At 40.9% G+C, this 22,043-nt stretch overlaps 1 protein-coding gene across 2 annotated transcripts in view; it reads right to left on the bottom strand.

The window, feature by feature from the left end:
• Positions 1–90: 90 nt before the first annotated feature.
• The window catches only part of atxn7l1 (ataxin 7-like 1), a 34,451-nt gene continuing 12,498 nt past the window's right edge, over positions 91–22,043 (bottom strand). The window contains exons 3-12 of one of the 2 annotated variants that reach the window (XM_028044444.1): positions 14,467–14,579; positions 13,016–13,214; positions 12,460–12,902; positions 9,769–9,851; positions 7,234–7,490; positions 6,520–6,754; positions 6,099–6,220; positions 5,329–5,811; positions 4,660–4,909; positions 91–4,573 (exon numbers count right to left, since the gene is read on the bottom strand). In XM_028044444.1, the coding sequence (XP_027900245.1) occupies positions 4,556–4,573; positions 4,660–4,909; positions 5,329–5,811; positions 6,099–6,220; positions 6,520–6,754; positions 7,234–7,490; positions 9,769–9,851; positions 12,460–12,902; positions 13,016–13,214; positions 14,467–14,482 (2,106 nt within the window). In that variant the 5' untranslated portion in view covers positions 14,483–14,579 and the 3' untranslated portion in view covers positions 91–4,555. The remainder of the gene's footprint in view (positions 4,574–4,659; positions 4,910–5,328; positions 5,812–6,098; positions 6,221–6,519; positions 6,755–7,233; positions 7,491–9,768; positions 9,852–12,459; positions 12,903–13,015; positions 13,215–14,466; positions 14,580–22,043) is intronic. The other variant, XM_028044443.1, reaches the window with a different exon arrangement.

Here is a 22,043-nt window from a genome sequence, read left to right as displayed (position 1 = left end):
GAATTTGTACAAGAAGAATATTAGGAATTTAATTCAGATTTCATATTAAAAAGAAAACATCAGCACATAATCAGAAATAGTCCTGAAAGGAAGTAGGAAGAGCTTCAGTTTTATATTTTCACTGTAAACTTTCAAACATTCAACAGATCATTGCATTGACAAGCATGCTATGCAATATTAATAAAAAAAACCACTCAGCAGCAGCTCAATAGAATTTCAATGCTGCATATTCAATTTACAAATACCACCACCCCCTCTTTCAATCTTTTAATAAAAGCTTGAATATAAGACATTTTTACAGTATTTATTACATTGGTTTGTCAAAAAAGAAAACAAACAGAAAAAAAAACCAACCTGCACCAAGATTTCATAAACCAACAAAATCTTAGAAGGCATTTTTCCCCCTGGACATTCAACATTCACCACAGGTGGATCGGAATACAACAGTGTGCTGGTTTTTGGGGTATTTTGGGCGACCGATAAAAGATAAACATATTGTTTTTTGCTGTAAAACCTAGAAACACTTTCAGATCTTTTTTAATATTAGTCAATTTGAGAAAGTGCAAAAGAGAATTTGACAACATTTTACACTAGGTATAAGCTTTTTACTCAATTTCAGCTGCGAGAAAACGGTAGCTTCCCATTTCTGTAATTTCAAAAAGAAAAAAAAGGCTATTTAGCTACAACAAATAAGCTCTTAACCTGCAAATTAGACATTCTTCTTGCAAGCATGGGAGACTGGAACTGCACCTAAAGAAACCATGAGTTTCTAAACAGAAACAAGCACAAGACTGAATGGGTTTACTCAACTGGCCCAAGCAGTTTCAGCACACTCTAAAATTATTGGCACCACAAGTTAAGGTGAATGCAAAACCCTTTTCTGATGACAACTATTTGTGTTGATTTGGCAATAAGTTTTAAATTGCTATCCTTCTAAAAAAAAAAAAAAAGGTCAGTTTCAGGTTACTGGAAACAAACAGAATATGATTTACACCTTTATGATATTAAGAAACAAAAACAAACAAACAAAAAAAAACAAGCCTACTGTATTTTAGGGGAGGAAGTTCGCAGAAATATTTCAAATTGTGACGAGAAGTGGATATCTACCTGACTTAATCTGTTCTCTTGTTTTTTTCTCCATTTTACAGAGCATCCAAAGGAAATGGGCCCATTTCGTCCTAATGAAAGAGGTCATCTGGAACTGCAAAACGTTTCAGAAACAAAATCTCCATAATACAAAGTGATAGATATGTGTTTTTAAAAAAAAAATTTAAAAAAGTACCTCACACTAATTGTTAAGCATGATGGAGGATCTGTCATGCTGTGGGGCCCATATATCTTCTCCAAAGGGACTCTCTGTGTTCAGTGCCAGGTTACGCTACTGCAAGAAAAGTTTTATGGATTTTCACACATTTTTACGAGAGGTGCCAACAACTGCCAACAACAAATTTTCACACACCGATCGATAAAAGTGTCATGGCAGGAAGCACTTTATAGTACTTGGGAACAGAAACATGAATCAGACACAACCGATTATGTACAATTTGTTCGTTCTTAGTGCTTAAACACAAAGTTGAGTCGTCACAGAAGCTGTTGTACCGCAGGTTGAGAGGATCGCTACGCTGCTGTGGGGTTCAACCAAAGGTTTTCAGTTACTTTTCTATTATCAGGGAGTCCACATGCGTGGGCGGTGTACTGAAAAAAAAAAAAAGACATATTGCTCAATTTCAGTATTCTAACTTTTACCAAATAAGTTTTCTCTCCACATTTACAAAAGATGCCGCTAAAGATCCGACAGAACTCATTTAAAACTCACTGCTTCAGTATTTTCTTTGGCTGTTGAGATTTGCCACCAGATGACGCGGATGTGATGCATATTTAAAGAGGAAAGCGACTCACAGGAATGGCTACCGCTGCAGTTCCAGAGCAGTGGCCCACTCAGCTGCCGCAGAAAGAAAACTGTACCTTGCCGGAAGTAAGCGAGAGCATTTTTGACCCAGTTTTGACTTGACGTATCACAACCCACATAATCGCACTGAGACGAGACCGACGGGCCTCAGAAGATAAAGAGAGATAAAAAAAACCCCAAAAAACTTTACAACTTTGGGAGGGGGAATAAGTAGTAGGTGGGCTTGTTGGTATGAAAATAAATAAGGCTTCACAACAAAAATATTAAATATACTGAGTACCTTTTAGCTCAATAGATGAAATGGTGCATTACCTTTGTAAAGGATTGGACTTTGGGAAAGTTTATATGTGAAAAGCTCCCAAGTAAGAACTTAGTGAAAGATCTAAAGTGTACAAGTGGCGTTTGAGTGAATGTTGGACCGGACCATGCTTAGAAATCTACAGTAAGTAGTACTGCTTAGTTTGCATGATGATAAACAATACCTGAAACTTAGCATCATTAACAAACACCCATCACACTCATTGGCATTTAGTTTATTTTGTAACCAGGTTGCTGTGTATTGCAGACTTCTGCCCAGAACCCTCTTGAAAATGAGATCTAGATCTCAATGGGGTTTACCTGGTTAAATAAAGGAAATAAAAAAAAAAAAAAATAATCTTGGTAATAACGTGGAAACATTATTAAAATAAATGGAGATTATTGTGGAATAGCAGATTCTCACAGTTAATAATTTTGGAAAAATTCACTTTTTGATTTAAGACTATTCAGTGGGGATGAAATCCTACATTATTGACAAAAAATAAAAAAGCAGGACAGTCTTTTAGTATATATATATATTTTTTACAACACTTCACAAGGTTGGAGAGGTTTCCAAAATCCTCTGCACCTGGAATGGGAACAGGCCCAAAGCATGTTAAACCCTCTACTGTACTGACTGGTGGCCAGAAGAGGCTTTTTTTTTAACAGCCAACCGTTGTTTAATGCCAGATTTCACTTATTTATGTTTGTAGTGGTAGGACAGAAAATGTTTTGCCCTGCTCTGCCTCCTGAACAGCTAGCTTGTATATTATCGGCAGCCACGTAAACTTGGTAACAAGTAGCGTCGTATTTCTAGCCAAAGAAACGGAATCGCGAATCACTAAATTAAACTTCCGGGCTAAACTTCAAAATGATCAAAAGGATTTTTTTCCCCATTTCTGACTGAATTCTCATCTCCATTTTCCAGTGTGAGATTTATGCAAAAATCAGTCGACTATCAATTTGCTTTAAGGCCGTAACGAGGGTGCTAATAAGTATGGAGGGTGAGGAGCATGCTTACAGATGGAACAGAAGTGAACACTTAACTTTCCCTTAAACCGAACACTTATCGTTGTCAACTTGCAAAGCAACTAGATGAAAATAAAACATAAAAAGCAGCAGTTGCCAAACGTTTACACCTGGCTTTGTGCGCATCATTTATTGGCATCAACTTGCTACTGAAACAAAGAGTTTCAGTAGCAAGTAGCATATATATATATATACAGTTATATATATATATATAATTTTGAGACACCAGGCCAAGCTCTTCATTACTGTTAGACATAGACCAAAATAGGAAGGGAAACATATCTCTTGGCCTCATTTAGTAAAAGGGAAGAATTATTAATAAATACAAAAATAATAACATATGTACAAATATGAACTATAATACTTTCAACATTTCTTGAAAAATGCCATATAAATTCTATATATTTTTTTATTATACTAAAAAAAAAAAAAAAGAAGTCTCTGTAGCTCAAACCTTAATGGTCACTTCGATACCAAACATTATTTAAGAATGATAAATTATTATACAAAACCCCCCCCCAAAGCAATCCAACACCATTGTAATAATTCCATTTTGGATGCTAGTCCATCAAAATCAGAAAGAAGAAGAAGAAAAACCAAAGTGAATAAAGTCAAACTTTATCCGGTATTGAAATACAACGCACCGATGTGGCATCATTGGTAACACGAACACTTCCTTCCCTCCGTTTTGCGCGAGCAGGACTTATGCGTGGCACCGACGCAGAAGGCGGGGGTCGGGGGGAATCAGCCGAGGAACTCAGGACAGTAAGTGCACTTGGAACACAGGCATGCTGGGACAGAAACGGAGGGAAACGGACAAAGCTGCTGGGTACGCAGGGAGACAAAGAAAAGGGGAGAGAACTGGCTAAAACCCAGCCAAACTCGCTGTCGTCGCTCCCCTTCTCAGACTAAAAGGCGGAAAGAGCCAGAATGAGAGAAAAGGCCAGTGGGAGCAACAGAGTGGCATAGATAAAGTCCCACAGTAGTTGTGTCGGGCGGTCCTGGAAAAACAATCACAGTTGTCTTTCTTTGCCCAGCAGACTGGAAACAAAACTCATCATTCTCCAGAATCTTCTGCAGCGCCGGAGTCGTCGGCGAATTCCCTTTACAAACAATTGTTGTTTATTTTTGTTGTTGTTTTGTCAACTTGTTCTGTAAAAACCACAATCAAAGAGAGAGGCATGGGAGACTCCTGACAGGACCCCCCCCCCACCGTGTCGTCACACTGAAGCCGTCGCTGGAAGAGTGGTGAAGTCAAAGGTCACAAATGGTGGTGGCCTGAAGAGCTGCCCGACGTTCTGTCCGCACAACAGCTTTCTGTCAGTGATTCAACTTGGTCTGCAGAGACGGACAGAATTATCATTCAGACCGTCGCCTTAGCGCTGACGTCAATTGCGATGCGTCGCAGTCTGAAGACCACCAACCTGTCTGGGCGACTCAGGCCCCGACGCCAAGATCCCCATGCCGTCGTTTCCCTTCCCAAAGAGGCTCTCCAGTCCGCCCGGACGGCTCGCTTTGCTGGATTTCCCTTTGTAGGAGCTGGGACTCCTCCTCTTCCTTCCCTCTGCTCCTCCGCCGTAAGCTAAGGGTCCTGAAGGCGGAGGCATGGGCTGGTGGGGGCCTGAGGACGGTTCCCTGGCCGGGTAGGTTAGACTGCTGGTGCCAAGTTCACGACTAAAAACAGGAGACAAAACAAAATAAAACAAAAATTCATTATGCACTGGAAAACACAGCTCCATAAATCTTCCAGACTGGATTCTGAATACCGAAATGTTATTTTTCTTCTTCTGAAACTTTTTTCATATTTGGATGCGTGCCTGGATTTATTGTGATGCTGAAATATTAAACCCTGATTCGTCTTTAGAAGAGAGACAAGCATGTGTGCAGGACGTCTCCATCATTGTTGTAACTGTTTTTTATTGGTGACGTTCAGTCATGTTTTTTTGTTTTGTTTGTTTTTTTGTCAAACAACTTTTGCAACTGTCAAACTTTTCTCTCGCAAGGTTTAGGGAGATGTTAGTTGGGCCTGAACCTTTTCTCCTACAAGGAAGAGGAGGTGAATACAGGAAAATGCAAACAGTGTCTTTTCTTACCAGTTCTGTGTGTTGTGGCTTCGCTCTGCTCTGGACAGCCAGTCGTCTGAGCTGCTCAGAACCCCGCTTCCCGCTCGAGGTCCCTTGTTTTTGGCCGGGGAAGCTCTGGCCACCCCAAAGCCTTGAAATGTCTGATGAAAGCTGCTGCCGTTCCGTCTGTGGACGTCCACGGTCTGAAGTGGCGACGGCGAGAACGATGATGAAGGGTGCGAAGAGTTCTTTCTCTTTTTCGACCCCGCCGCTGGAACGTCCGGGTCTTTGGGCGAGCGGCCGACTCTGTGCGAGACGTTCCGGGCTTTTCCCGGCGAGTCTCTGACGCCGCACAGTCCGGCTGCCGACGTCGACTGTGGCAACGTGGCGGTGTAGGTGAGGCTGTTAGAGGGGGAGGACAGGACGGTAGAGGGAGGAGCCTGGTGCGCGGTAACTGAGGCGGCAACGGACGTGGAGTTGGAGGGGAGGCCCTCGGCAGCCAGAGGCACCTTCCTGGAAAACGCAAAACAAAACTCTTATATATAAAAAAAAAAATAAAATAAAAAGGGGGTCTTGAAGAAAACCTTAGCTGTACAGAAGAGTTGCCATGAACTAATTAAACATGACATTTGAAATTTATAGCCTCCTTGTGAGCAACTAGCATAAAACTTTTCTGCCACATTTTTCCTGAAGACAACGGACATCAGATTTTTCCGATTCACTTCACACCCCCGATTACCTCAATTTAAATATCCAACTCCAGTTCTAATGATGGGTCGTAAAAGTTGGTGTACACTCGCCTCCACATCTGCGCGTTGAGGTGTTTCTCCACCATGCTCTGCAGCGCCACCCTCATCCTGTCCCACCGCCTGTCGAACACGTAATAGCCCGGACCCACGAGCCGGCTGCTGAAGACGCAAAACTGGAGGGAGACACAAGAGAAGCTGGTTGAGAGCGAAGGGCTTAAGACAGGGATGAATAAGAGGCGGAAAAAAAAAAGGGCAAAGAAATACGAGAACGACGCCAGGGATCAAACGGGAGAAACGCAAGAAGCAAATGTTGGACAAAAAGCTGAATTTACAAAGACGTTACATATCGTCACTGCAAGCAATTCGAAATCTTTTGCTTCTTTATAATTAAAAATAAATACCCATATAAAAATAGTACACAAACAGAAGCTCAAGTCTTGATTTCTGCACCATTAAATCTCTTGACATTTACCCCTGAAGGCCGTGGATGATGACTGGAGTAGAGCAGGGGAGGCCTGTCGGCGTCATCCGGGGTCTCCGCGTCTCCCTCGTCGCTGGAAAGCCGGCCGCTGTCCCCCGCTGCATTCGCCCAGCCGCTGGGAGACGGCTCCGGGACGGGCACCACGGCAGGAGGTGCCGCTGGAGGCAGAGGACTGGAGGCGGAGAAGGAGGAGGATGAGGAGGATGAGGAGGGGCCGCCTGGAACTCTGGAGAAAATCCATTGGATACACAGAAAACGAGTGAGTACTCTCACATTTGTGTCTCCCTTATTCAGAAGTTGGTGTTTTGCAGCACCCCCTGGTGGTTAAGCATGGAAACGCAGAGTCTTTTTCCTCAATTGCAGTTCAGAACTGAGAGAACGCAGAGAGAATCCGCGCAACATGGGTGGGATCTGCTCATCGCAACGAGCAGCAGAGACAGAGCCAATAAACCTTCCAGTGTGGGTGTGTTTATTACATTAGGTGCGCTGTACTCAACCCAAAGAGGAGGATATCACAAAGTGAATGAATTCAACATGTTTTGAGAGAGCCCTAAAGATTTCAACTCCAGACAGCGGAGGAAGAAATATCAATCTATAAATCCATACCGACTGTGAAGAAGCTGCGTTTTGTAGCTTAACCTCCTTGTGGCAGTGATCAATTATCGTCTGGTGGGCACCAGGCGGTCTTCCCTGTGACGGCTTTACCTCGGTATGTGTGCGTTTGCAAGCCGCAGCTTCAGCGAGGACAGCGGCCGTTCACCGGGGCAGTGGGGCTTGCTGGGACTCGCCGTGTCTTGAGGCGCGACGCTCTGTCCGCACGCTTCCTTCCCTCTCTGCGCCGCTTTCTTCTCCTTCTCCTTCAGAGCCTCCCTCTCCTTCGCCAGCCCCTTGTGCTCGGCCAGCAGCACGTCAAACAGCCGGCTTCGGCCGGGGACCGCGCGGCGCTGGGTTAGGGAGTGAGTCTGTGGCAGAATGAGGAACGAGGACGAGGGTTAACCGTCGATGTATTTTCTGTTGTTCATGGTGGATTTTAATACTTGTAAATTTTGGACAGTCAGGCTGTATATCCTTTTAGATGTTTTAACAAACAAACAAGAATTTTCTGAAGTGTGCTTACAAGGCAGTTTACCGTGCCAGTCGCATTAACCGGCACTTCAAGGAAAAATGCAAAACTTGTTCAAATATGTTCATACGTCGGCTTTAGAAGCCGTCAGCATCCCACAGTCAGATGACCTTTGTTTTGAACGTCATGGTACTATTGAGTTGTTGGGACGCCAATCAGATGCTACTGGATTGCAAAGGAAAACACACACACACACACACACAAAAACCACCCTGTTGCCATGGTTGCCACAATCAGAGTAAAACAGTAGGAGCCAAAAAAGGTTCTAAAAGCAGAAAGAATAATTGTCCCATAATAAAAACAAAACGTTTCTACCCAAAATGAACAGAAATTTATAGCTAATGTGACCTGTAAGAGGGATTTCTAAATATCTCGAGTAAAGTGTTGTTTTAATTTCAGAAAAGGAAGATTTTTAAATTTTTTATATATATATAAAAAAGAACACTAAAAGTTAGGGAGGATCTTCAAATTGTGCATATATCACACTCCCCACTATCCCGACTGCAGACTAATAAGAATGTGACAGCTTGACCAATTTGAGTGAGGATAGACGGAGAGCTTTAGGGAGCACGTCGTCTTAGTGTTCGTCTGATGCAAGGTCAAGGACGACACCCAGGACAGAACGACGTGTTGCTCTGACGATACCAGGTGAGACGGCAGCAGGGTGGGATTTTATAATTACAATAATATGCACAAACAGTGCTGCTAACTGAAGAGATTTACTGCAATTAAATGAATAAGAAAAACTTAAAACTCACAGTTAGCTTCATTAATAGAAACACACCAACACCGGCCCTATATTTAGAGTGGTCTCAACTGCACAGCGCACAGAGATTATGTTTAAAAATAAGGCTGTTTGCAGATTAAATTTTTTTTTAATCGCAATTACTGAGATGACACAAAACAGATCTGTTAGCTGGCAGGATTCAGCCTCTGCTGTAAAACAGAGGTCACCTGTACTAAAATTCCTCCAGCTTTCCAAAAAGAAGCGAAGCTGCCGAACTATTAATTTACATACGTAAAAAAAATCAAAACGAGATGCAGAAGAGCACAAGCAGGCTGCTGCTGCTGCTGCTGCTGAGAAATGCATCCGGACATCCAGGATGAGTAATTGGGCCGCCGAATGTTTAGACAAGAGGCAAAGGTTCCAGGCTTCCTGGTCTTGTTAGCCAAAGGTTGTTCATCATGTTCAGCATCTCACAGGCTGCAGTTAAGAACACAGCTGATGCAAAGAAAAAAAAAAGAAGCAATGCTGCTTCTCTCAACTCTTCATCACTGCATAATTGGTCCTGACAGCGGAAGGAATTTAGCAGCTACGAGCGTGTGGTGTAACTGGAACAGCACCATTGATCCTACCTACCTCTGTCTGTCTATAGCACAGGACTAATGCTGCTGGTGTAGATTTAATGCTGCACGTAATTGCAAATTGCATCTGCCTAATGGCAGAACTCGTGACGGGAACTGCCTGAGTGTGTGTTCCGACTCCATCGCTACTCTGCAGGTGCTCCGTTTTTAAACTCAGTACTGTTCGGAACAGACCAAATCCGTCTTTACAAGCACGTTAAATAAAAAGTTAACTGAAATGTTAAATAATATTACGAGCAGGACGTTAGCGCCAAGCTAATGCAAACTTCCAGAATTTTTTTCATGGCATTTATTGGCACCTCTGGTAAAGAAGAGAACGATTTTCATGTACAAGTTTCACATCATGCCACATGTCCAGAAAAAAACCCCCCAAAAAAACCCAACAAAATATTCTGACCATCATCTTCTATCCGCCCTCCTTTTCCTTAAAGTACACACAAGCAGTCACTTGATGGATCTTTAATTACTTAATAACCAGTGTGTTTGAAAAGATTAGTAAAGCTTGGTGGAGGTAATTAAAGGGCAGTAATTACAGCTAAACGATGATGCAGCCTCATCTCACATCTATAATTAACTCATCAAGAGGAGCGAGGACCCTGGAACGCTTCGGCAGATCTACCCTGTACTAATGAAGAAACTGGAAGCGCAGACAGATCCCAGCTATAGATATGATGACTGGTGATCTTAGAGGGTTCTTTTTCTCAGAAGGGGATGTGTAAGCAGGAGAAAGTTGGGACGTCGGATTGCGTTACCTTGCAGGTGAGCGAGCGCGTGCAGGAGCGTTTAGTCTCGGGGTCGGGCACGCCGCAATGCTTGTCGGGATCAAAGACTCTCCCTGTAAAACAAACACACACACAGACATTACACTAAAATATATCAAATTCATTAGATGGAAGAGGAAGCTCTACGGTGTGCTGCCTGAGCTAGTTCAACACTTTAAGAAAGCAGCTTGTTCTTCCTCACGTCAACCTTGGGAGTTTTAATCATTCAGATGTAATTAAAGAAGTCAGATACTGTGATTCTGTGTAAGATCGCTGCCTGTGTTTTCTGTATCAAACACATCAAATGAACAAGTGATCCATGCTGTGACAAATTCTTCTGGAAAAGAAATATTGGCAGGCTGACAGGAGTCCCCAATGACTGACAGCCCTGCTAGCTCTGTTGTTTATGAATGTTGTCTGGAGGCAACACTGAGTTTAAGAGGAAATGTAAACTTTAGCTTTTAGCAAATGCACAGGAAGTGTTTTCACTTTGTTTGTTTAGCTAAAATCTATTTAATCTTGGCAGCTAAGTAACAAAGCTCAGACAACAGTTACATCAAACATTTCAGTATATTTGATCTAACTGTTAGCTTAGCTGTTAACTGTTAGCTTAGCTTAGCTGTTAACTGTTAGCTTAGCCAGCTTAGCTGTATCGGAAGATTTTCAAAACCAACACACAACACAAACTAACTAAAACCAAAATGGTATGCCGATAGAAAAAAGCCCAGCTTATTAGAAATGTCGGTACTTCAAAGATACAATCTGGTCAAAAATTGACAAAAAAAAACAACACAGCCGTCCTATGCCTAAGAAATATCAGTCTTTGACATTTATGGTGGAAAACAAAAGACATCATGATGGAATGACAGAAAACAACAAAAGTGTTCAGACGTGATTTCTTTTTATGACAAAAAAAGAAGAAAAAGACTCAACATGCCCTGATAGGTTTGATCTACTGACTATAACACACCCAAACTCATCTGTGTAAACTGTTTTAATCCAGAACTTAAATATAAGAAACATTGATCACAGGAGAGATAAAATATGTGGAGATTTTGAATCCAACAAATGGCAGAATTACAAGATTACTCCTGTTTGTTTATAAAAGCACAGTTCACTTAGCAATAAGTATTAGACGAGTGCTACAAAGAACATGAATATGCAGAATGACAAACATTTCCAGATCTGAAAAACAAAAAAATGCATGACATTTCAGTGTTTAATTTGTTTGCTCTGAAAATAGTGGAAATGCTATTCATATGTTTCATTCTTTTCTGACTCTAAAATAGAAAATATATCTCTTAAGGCTCCAGAGCAATTAGCAGGGTTGCAAACTCATTTCATCTTTGGACTACTTTTAAAAATGCACAAAAATTTACTACAAGTCTGAGGCAGATGCACTCAAATGCAAAGTTGTTCATAACATTGGACGATTTAGATTTAAAATACTTTTTATTCAACCAAAAAGTCTGCCTCTTTTGATAACAAAACAATGTTTAACTATAACCTTCTAATTAAAAAAATGCACGCCAAAAATTATTTCCACCCTGGTCAGTAATTTGTGGAACCTTTCTGATACTTTTCATAATTGCTGACCTGCTTTTTGCTAGTTTCCATTTTCAATTCTGCAAGTTGATGTTGAATGAGCTCTTTACCATCTCCCTAAACTTTAGCTCCCTCCACAGTTACAAGATGGGACTCCAGCTCAATCCATCCCCCAATGTTAACATTAGAAAGCAGCCACAAGTAAGACGCTGAAAAGATAAAAAACTTTACTTAAAACCTAAACATAAAGGGTAGAAGAATCATTCTTGGCTTAGCTTTCAGTGTTTATAAAATCCAGGGACCGCTAACAAAAATGCAGATTACTTCTAATCTTTGCGCTTTGTTTTCTCTAGACTTGGTTAAAACGTAATGCCAATTTGTGAAGCAGCTGAACAGAGAGTACTGGAACAAGTTTGTAGTTGCAAATATAAAAGGAGAACTACGGTAGAAAAATGTGGATTCGATTCTGGACAGGTTTTGCCGTACTTGGAAGCAAACCAAATTTAACTGAGTGATGTTTCTGACTGCCTACCCAACACAGGGAGTTTCTCCGCACAAAACAGCAAGGCAAACTACAACCTCCAGTCGGCAGGTTATCTTAAACTGTTGCTGGGAGAAGGCTGTAATCTTGTCCTGGCCTGCTTTATAATCCTCGTAATCTTTCTGCGTTTGCTGCACCGGACAACAGGTCAAATCTACGCAGCGGCAAACAGGCACCACAGATATAAACAAACTCACGTGCTCTTACACACACAGAGTAACACACTCAATTTACACTGGCTAGACAGAGCAGCCTGATAAAGAGCAAAACAAGCAGAGAGGAGCAGAGAGGAAGAAGGAAAAACTCAACCAAGTGTTAATATGTCAGAGAAAAACAAGGAGGAGGTGGTGCAGAATATGCAGATGATAAATATGCTGAGATACCGTGGGTGGGTGGGTGGGGGGGTACTTTAGATAAGCAGCTTTTAATGGCAGTAAATCAAAGACAATAAACAATACCACCATTAGCTGCATTTCTGTCCTATTTTTACACAGTAATGATGAATTAAAAGAAATCTTGCTTTAGAACTCAGAAGAAAACTTTCACCACTCGTAATTAAAACAGCTTAAAGTCCATTCCTCTGGACTCATACTGACCTGAGGCTCTCTTGTGCGGCCTAGCGGGGGTCTTGGTTCCGTTCTGTTGCTTCTTCTCCAAAGGCGAAAGCGACGGCAACGACGGGAGAGCGACGGACCTCTGGGAGGGCGAGAGAGAGGGCTTCTTGTCCATCGGGGAGGGAGACGCCGTCGACGGCGCCCGTCTGTCCAGGGGCGATCGGGCCGGGCTCGGCCGCCTGTCCAGGGAAGAGGGAGGCGTGATGGAGCGCGGCGTGGGGGGGCCGCCGCTGCTGCCACGGCCGTTGGTGAGCTTTTCGCCAGAGCGCTGGGAGGCCGGCGGGGCGAAGGAGGAAGATTTGAGCGGTGAGAGCGTGGATGAGGACGAAGAAGAGGAGGACGAGGAGTTGAGGCGAACGTGCGACATCGAGTCTGCTCGGTTCAGACAGGACATCTTCTCCAAGCTCACGACCGGTAACGATACACTGGTGGGAGGGGAAGGGAGAAGGTAACGCAGCGTTAAAATTTTGCGAAAATTTGTGGATTGGAAGCTGCAAAAGCTGAGCGGAATCTTTGAAAAGTGGAAAGATGCACAAACCATGTCTTGTTCCTTGCTCCTTTCGGTGGGTAGACGGCAAGCGGCGCCTTGCTGAAGCGGGAGTGAGGGTAGTCTTTGGGGACCCTGAAAGCCAGGGAGTCCCCCGGGCTGGGGGCCACAGCGGAGGTCACCGCAGGCGCTTTGGGCTTCATGGGAAGCAGAGGGCTCCTGGAGGGGATTGGGGAGCTATGTCGCTTCTCTAAAACACCCCAAGAAGAAGAAGAAGAAGAAGAAAAAGTAATGGTTACCTTAACCACGAGGAAGAGTAAAAGATTAGCTAACCCACACACACAGAAAACAGGAATGTAAATAGAAACAACACACTCATCATACAGAGCCATGCAAAAGAACTTTCCCAAATTTTCTCACACTGGAACTATAAATTCAATCTGTTATATTGACATGTATGCAGTAGTCCAGCGCAGAGTAAACTTTGCTGGTAAATTGGAGAAAAAATTATAGTTTTTATGATTAAAATTCTTCAAAGTTTGGCATGAATTTGTGTTCAGCCACTTCCCCCTTTCTACCTCTTTCAGCGCCAAGAAGAAAAAGAAAATTCATGACAGATGTAGTTCACAATCAATGCAGGGGAAGTAAAAACTATGTGGGGACGCTTTTCTTCACCACCGACAGAGAAACACTTCAAAGTTGACGAGAAGGCGGCTGATGGTGGAGCTAAGTGCTTGAAAATCTTGGAAGAAAACCTATTTGAGGCTACAAGGGTTTACACCATGGTGGAGCTTCACCTTCCAGCACTAAAACAACACTAAACATACAGCCAGGGCTGTGTTCAAGTTTGTTAAGGTACAGGAATGGTTGTGCATTAGAATGGCCCAGTCAAAGTTCAATTGAGAAACTGTGATTTGATGTTCATTGATGCTCTGTAAGCCGACTAAGCCTAAGCTGTTTTGCTAAGACGAATGGGCAACAATCTAAGTCTCCATGTTTGCAAAGGGAGCTATAAACAAACAGTTTTAAAAGCGCGCACTATTTTGTCAGTAGGAACATTCAGAGTACTTCTTTTTTTTTCTTCTGCTTGTTGACAATCAGAAGTAGAATACAACACTGAAAGTCTTTTACTGACTTCTTTCCTGCTCCCTAACCAGATGGCTGTTTTGTAACAAAGCACATAGCAAAACTGTGCCTCAACTTCTCCTCAAGAACAACTGTTCCCAAATCAACTTCCAGCTCTTTGCTCCAATTAGCAACATGCCCAGCACTACCTGAAGTACACTCATCTGATGAGCGCCACCTTACTAATGTAAATCAGACTAGAGCCCACAATAATGAACCCGTTTTGATCCGGATCTGATCAGAGTGCTTGAGCGAAAGACCGCCGAGACACAGTAGGGGAAAAACAAACACACAAGTCTGTTTGGTGTGTGGGTGGAGGATTCGGGGTGGTGGTGGTGGGGGGGGGGGGGGGGGCTGAGGAGAGGAGCTTAACTTACGGTTTTTGCTATGCATGTTCTTTGTGGGAGCAGGGTGGGTAGGGGGTTGGGGTGTGTGGTCCAGGACTGTCTCTCTCTGAGTCTGTCTCACAGGGAAACTATATCCCAGCTACCTGAATGAAAACAGAGGGGTGAAGATGTCGTAAACGCTCAGAAAATAAGCGCAAGGGGAAAAAGACAACGCACGCACATACACGCACACACTGATTGTCTTTTAGGCAGCGAAGATCAAGACAGAGAAGTTAGGTTAAAATAAAAAATAATAATAAACAAAAAGAAAATCGGTGTGCACAAAAATGTTGCGAGTCTGAATTTCCTGCTTGGTGATAAGAATCAAAGTGTGCAGGAAGCGGCAAAACTGTGAAACGTACTGACAGAGAGGAAAGTAACTTTAACAGACAAGAAAGGGTTAAAAGTTACTAAATGTGTTCAGTTAAAAAAAACAAGTTATTTTGAACTGACACTTCAGTCAGAAAGCCGTGTTCTCAATCATGAGTAATCAAAAACAAACACCTGGATATTCATGCAAATCGAACTGTTTGCAAAGCCACATTCTTATTTCCCCCCACCGAATATCAACAACATCCCACAAGCAGTGTTTCATCTCCTCAAGCAAGACTCAAAGTGCTCCCTGGTTTCAGGAACAAAGCAAGCTTTACTCAGGCGTAAAGGCAAACCGTCGCGAGCTGACACACAGTACATCCACATAAAGAGAAACAAGAGGAAGAAGAACCACCGTTTTCTGAGACACATAATGGATACGACACTAGCCGCACATGGTATCACTGTTAAAGATGCATAAAAGGCACAAAATTGCCTTTTCTCTTATTCAACCAAAGTTGAATCAGAGTCAGACACATCATGGTGTTGACTCACTTTTACAATCAGGATCACGTCAAACTACGTGGCTGGAGTTTAAGCAGGGTAAAAATCCAAACGCTGAGGAACAAAGTTGTAATCATGTGCAGCTCAGGTGAAATCCTCAAAAATAGCACTTTTTCCTTCCACTATATTTTCCAGATAAATGTATTTTTTTGTTTTCGCTTTAATTTTTATTAATTCATTAGATAGAAACATTTTAAACTACTTTTAAATTGAAACCACCTCCAATTGGAATGTATGTATGATTGAATTGAAATGATTTTTAGGTAAATGTTTTGAAACAACATTTGTTGTATATAAATAAAGTTGAATTATCTAGATGACTTCATTTTTCAATATTACTAAAACTGATTAAATGTGGTATTGTAAGTTTTTCTACTAATATATCCGGCAATAAGGTCTGGTTCTGTCTCCTTTCACGCTTATAAAAGCATCTCTTCCCACATCTTTACAATAATATCTATTGATGCACCCAGCAAGCAGCACATAGCATAGCTGAACAATCATTTAGTGGCAGGGCAGCATAACAGAACTCAGACTAACCTGAACTGTGTGTTTGTTCAGAGTGAATGTGTGGAAGTGAGCTGTGGGCGACAGGGACAGCATCATATCACGATTTTATATTAAAATATATATATTCCGAGTGGATTCTGGTGAAAACATATTTAAGTCGCACCACATCTAAGCATTACAGTTCTACAAACGCACTTTGACTTCTTATTTGTCCAAAGAGTTTCTTGTGCTTGTGATTTTTCTGTGTGACGGGTGTGTAAATAAAGCGCCGGAGGCAGACAACCAGCGGAGGCAGCTGTATTCAGAATAGCAGGGCTAAAGTCCAGAGTCGCATTCACTGGCATGCAGTACAAATTTCAAACATTTATTCACATGTTCTTCGGCTGTTTCACACGTTGGACTTGCACAGTTTTAGTCAACTCAGCTTTACAACTCAACAGAGCAGTTGACGCTCTGATTTAAGCCTCTGCCTACTGTCTTACTCCCACAGACGTAATGAAGAAGTATCATTATTCGGCTAATTTTCAACTATATATATATATACGTTTCATCTGTTTTAAGACAAACAAAAAGACAAATTGAAACAAATGAAATGGCATTTATTTTCAAAGGGTGCCATAAACTAAAGCAATCGCATCTCTTCCATGCAGTCTGACAGGTCACATGTACTGTGAGCTTGTTAAATAAAAAGGAAACCCTGTGATCGTGTCATCATGAAGCACGTCTGCAGAAACCATTTGGACAGCTCTACACGTCACATGCTATATGTTGATTTTGTAGAAGGGTGTTATTTTACGATCTCAGCGCTCCAAAATTAGATGACGAACGATGACACATTTGTTGCAATGACTCTTGGTGGTTGGCTTCTAAAGATTCATGCTTGCATTTTTATTAAAAACGCTACAGAGCTTTGTAGAAAAAAAAAAACTTTATAAACTTTTAGCTAATAAAACACACATTTTTAAAAAACTTTTTCTTGGTTTAAAGGACAAAAAGATACAACTTAGGTAAAGTTAGGTAAGTAAAAGTCATTAATATAGTATAGTAGCTTTTCAATTAAGTAATACTAGGTAATGTAATGACAAAAAGTACTTGTCATTGACAAGATATAAGCTAATGAACCTATTTTTGCCAAAACACTCAAAGTTAAGGACAATCTGGAAGCTAGACACCATGATTCACTTAAATGAACAATCCTCTGGCAAGGCCACCGAGCCACTCAACCCCAAGGTCGCTATCCCTGCTACTCTTTCCTACCTGCCTGCTGTCATTGGCCATGCTGACAGCCCAGCTGGCTGCTGATTGGTCTCTGATTCAACCTAAAGGCAGAGCCAGAAGATGATAAGGAAGTAGGCTCTCAGAGCTCAGCTGAGTTATGTTGAGTATGTTGAGAAAGAAGCAATAAGGACAGGAAGATGAGAATATAAGAACTAACATCTGTGACGAACCCCAGTAATATCAGCTATTAAGTGTTTTGTCAACTGCAGCTGCTCTCTTATAAACAACACAAAGTTCTGGATAAACCAGCAAGACAATGGTGGTGCTGGTTTACACAGGAGAAATCCTTGTGAAAACAGTTACTAGAAAATTATTTTTAAGAAGCTGCAGATAAATTACCGTTTAACTTAATGTTGTAAACAAATGTATAGCTCACATTCAGCTGAGTAACATTTGGCGATTTGGATAAAAATAAAGAAATCTGCCAAGTTTTTAGGAAGTGTTGTGTTTTAATCTGCTTCAGGATAGGAATTCAATTGCACACAAAACCAAAATCCAAACATTGAGTAAGACTATTTTTTTTAAAATTTCTGCAAGAATCTCAAGGACAATTGCGTCATAAATTACCCAATCTTCTGAGCGGCCTAATAATAATTGTAGATGCACAACACTTTTTTTGTCGGTTTCACATGGAGCTTTAACATTAGCTCTGTGTCATTCTAATCTTTGGTTTTAGAACATAGAAGAAACCAGAGAACCTTTACTTAAGAAATTCAGCCAAGTTCTTTGAAATAACAATTATTTTGACCAAAATTTGTAACTTTAAAAAACTGCAGCTTTAGTGATTGGCACAGACACTTTCAGATCAAATTAGAAAAAAAAAACCATGTCATCAAAATGTTACAAAGAATACAATTTATCATCTGAGTATCAGTGTTCCAGTCCTTCTCTCTCAGTGGAATGCAGCTGTTGATACATGCTTAAATCACTGTTTATTAAGCTTTTTTAAAAGTTATATGGAATGTTTGAACTATTTTTTTTTTTTTTACAGCTTTGTTAAACTACATATAAAAAAAAATCACATTAAAAAGAGTCTGGTACTAGAAACTTTTTTACAGTGACAAACTTTAGCTCAACCAAACCAATATGCAATGACAAAAGGTCAGAACAGGAAGGGCCATCAGGGCCACAATCCAAATAAAACAAAAATATTTATGCATGCCGAAGTCATCGGTAAAGTAGAATACAATTAAATAATTGAAATTGAAAATATTCTAAAATAGCAATATGAGAAAATAATTCACTTCGCAATTTCATGCTTCTTGCTTTGCTGTGTAATGAAAATTAAACTTCCTCAAACCCTTCCTACTGTTTATTATTTTTATAATTTAGTAATAACATTTTTGATTTAGCCAATAATTTTTTTGTAACAAAAGAAATTTTTTTTAATTTTGTTTGATATTTCACAATCTTGTGCTGCAACACATCATGAATGTTATTATACTTGTCAATGGATGGTGCTATTCCTGGATTAGTTAAAGTAGATTGGTCTAAAATTATTTCTATTACTTTTAATATATGATTTTAAATAGTTAATTTATTTCCCCATCTAAAAAAATTATTAAATGCCTAATCATGGACATTTAAATATCCACACTTATAATATGTAATAGATTTATGTCAATTGTCTGAAAGTCATACCAAAGGTTTTAATGATTTATTTACTACTAAACCATTTTGTCATTCCAGAGTACTTTGCATGTGAAAGAGAGAAAACACCGAAGAATAAACAAACTTTGGTTGCCATAGTACTGCAGATGAGAAAAAAAAAATTTACTTTAAGAGCAAACGAAGGCAGGATGTGTCACTGTGAACAGACCTGCTCTCCCAAACATGACTTGAGTTAACTGAAAATAAAAGTAAACCAAAAACAACTGCACCAGTTATGAGCATGAAGAACTAAAAATACTTCCTGTTACTTCCTCCAAATGAAAAGGTGATGAAATAATCCTGAGGACAAACAAAAATAAAATAATAAAGTCACCCTACATTTTCGGTGAGATAAAAGGAATCGGTTTTTACAGGCCCAACTGAGAGCTAATATGCCTTCAAACCACAACAGCAACCGTTAAGTTGTGCGCGTCACTCCCCATTGGCAAGTGAAACCCATCAGCGCTTCTGTGGTTAAAGGCAAATTTCACCGCCAACATTCAGACGGCGAGCGATGTGAACAACAAACTTTTATGACAACACACTCAAACTCGGAAGCATCCCGGTTGTCAAGTTCGGGGTACGCTGAAGCTGAAAAGATATCTAGAATTGATTTGATGTGCCTGGAAGCTCAATAAACCCACAGCCACAGAGAGAGGGGGGGGGGGGAAGTGGAAAAATGCTCCAACTAACAGCAGCAACATGACCCTTTCATCGCGTGTTCAACTTACTCACACACACCAGGAGGAGGAAGAGGTAGTGAGGAGAGGAAGAGGAGCAGAGGAGAAGAAGTGCGTTGAATTATCAAAAAGATAAAATGGAGGTTTGATTTATTCAGACACATGGCTTCAAAAGCAGAAATCTGCACTGACCCGTGAATTCTCTCATCTCTGGTGGGGATCGGGGCCCACAAGGAGTCCGGTTTCAAACACACCATAAGGGATGCCCATATAGAACTCGTGTTCCGGATAGTTTACTAACTTCCTACACAGGGAACATAAATTCTACTCTTTCCTTACAGCAAAAATTGGACTTTTACACCCTGATTAGGCAATAATAAGCTTTAAGGTTTTAGTATTTTTGAGCTTTCCCCCCCCACATTTCTTCTCTGAATGCTCTCTAGACAGAATGTGGTACTGACACTGCCAGTGCCGCAGATTTAGATTTAGAAATTTATGCTAAGAATATGCATGCCTGCTTCACTTTAAGGAAAACTAAATAAACACATCCACAAAACAATGAACCAGTCTGGTGAACACAACTGTTGGTTTCTGTGCTTTTTAGCCAAGTTTTTTTATGCTGAAATCCAAAACTTTATAGTGGATGGATGAATGACCAATAGATGAATGAATGAATGAATGAAAAACAGATAAATGAACAGATGATTTACAGACGGACGGACAGATGGATGGATGAGGGACCAAAAAATTTATGGCTGAATGGAAGATTAACATTGGATGGATGATTTACGGATTGATGGATTATATTCGACAGATTATTTTAAGCGATAAGAGATGTAACAAAAAGGATAAAAGAGTGGAGGAAGGGGCTTTATTTGCTGCACTATGATGTGGAGGTGAGTTATTCTGTTTTTTCGTCTTTACCATTTGTGTGTTTAAGCTTCATTGGTTAATTAGTATTTACCGTTTTAATGTTTAAAATTACATTGAGAACAATGGGCACAAAAATAATGGCTACAAGTCCACTTAACTAATTTTAAAACCAGGCATTAATCAATATTTTAGTAGAATATACCTGCAATGCATGTGGCTAGTGTCAGCATAAAGTCCTGACTGAATGAATATCATCATAACCTACTTATTAACGAGCAACTTTAACGATGAACAGCTGAAACGTTACCAGGTATACTGCGGTAGCAATTTCGCTCCAACTCCTCTCCTTGTCATTTCTGTCATTCTTTGCACGAAATGTTGAATAAACATTAATGTTTCCACATATCATCTCCGATGTCGCTTTTCCCCTCAGAAAGCACGAGGGGAATCCGTGCTTTCTGATTGGCTACCTGTCACATTCAACAGGCTGTGTTCTCACTCCCAGTCGGGGAAAACCCCAAATGCTGCAGTGATAAACTGGCCAAGACAATATAACATGTTGAATAAGCGTATGCCTGATATAGATCGGAGCGCCCACGACGTTCTACCGACTGGACCCGATCAGTCGTAACACTACAGGATGATCGGTTACGATTATCGTAAGCGACAATCTTAGTTGGTCGTGTCGTGTGAACTGGGCTTAAGGTAGGAGTGAACTATTGCATCAGGTAGTTTTATATGCCCATCTTCTCTATCTAAATCTAATGATTATTGAAGGGCAATATAGTATACAGACTTCATAATCTGCACTCTTTTGGTTGAACGCAGTATTTATTTCCACTTTGATTTTAGTTTTTATACAAGTGCATTCTTTGTTAATGGAGACTGAGAGTCAATTTTAGTTATGTTTTTGGTTGTTTTGTTTATTTTGTTTATCAGTTCCAGCGTTAAGTGTTCTTTTTTTTAAAATAAAGTGTATGTATTTTTGGCAGGATATCGCTGAGATTATTATGTCATTACCATTACATCAGTTTAAAATGGTCTTCAAAGAATATTATTGTTTATCGCAATATTTTTTGAGACAATTAATCGCTCAGCAAAATTTGTTATCGTCACAGGCCTACAATCAACATATGGATATATGACCAACAGATGAATAATTGATGGGTGACTGGAAGACAGATGGATGTTCTCTAGACAATGGGACAGGGAATAAAGTCTAGAAACAAACATTCCACCGTGCTCCATTTTCTCCCTTCAACCTCATCATCTGCACACATCTACTGGCCTCAGATCCCTCCGATGTTCCAAAGCAGCGGATATGAGCAGCAAATGGTGCATGCAGAGCCAGGAGGCAGGGATGCCCTGAGGCAGCCAGCCTGGCCCTCCCTTCAGTGTGTAGCTGTAAAACCTCGGCGCTGCTCTGATGTGCAGGTCGAGCACAACAGCGAAGCCCTCGATGAATAAACACAAAGACAAAATATGACGCAACGTTTAGAGTCAAATCCCAGCGGGGAACGACGGCGCGTGTGAGGATGCGCCACAATAAAAGGAAGTACATCGCGTATCATGAAACTATATAAACTGGGTGAGCTCTTAAAGGGATCTTAAAGGGAAGGTCAGCTGGAGCATTTTTACATGCCATAATATTCTTTTAAAAGAAACCAAGAAGTATCTGGCTAAAGCAATAAAACTGTTTGA

Source organism: Xiphophorus couchianus, chromosome 17 (genome assembly GCF_001444195.1).
Source record: "Xiphophorus couchianus chromosome 17, X_couchianus-1.0, whole genome shotgun sequence".
NCBI classification, from domain to species: Eukaryota; Metazoa; Chordata; class Actinopteri; order Cyprinodontiformes; family Poeciliidae; genus Xiphophorus; species Xiphophorus couchianus.
Note: the sequence above shows the minus strand (reverse complement) of the source record. Positions and strands in the feature narration are given on the sequence as shown.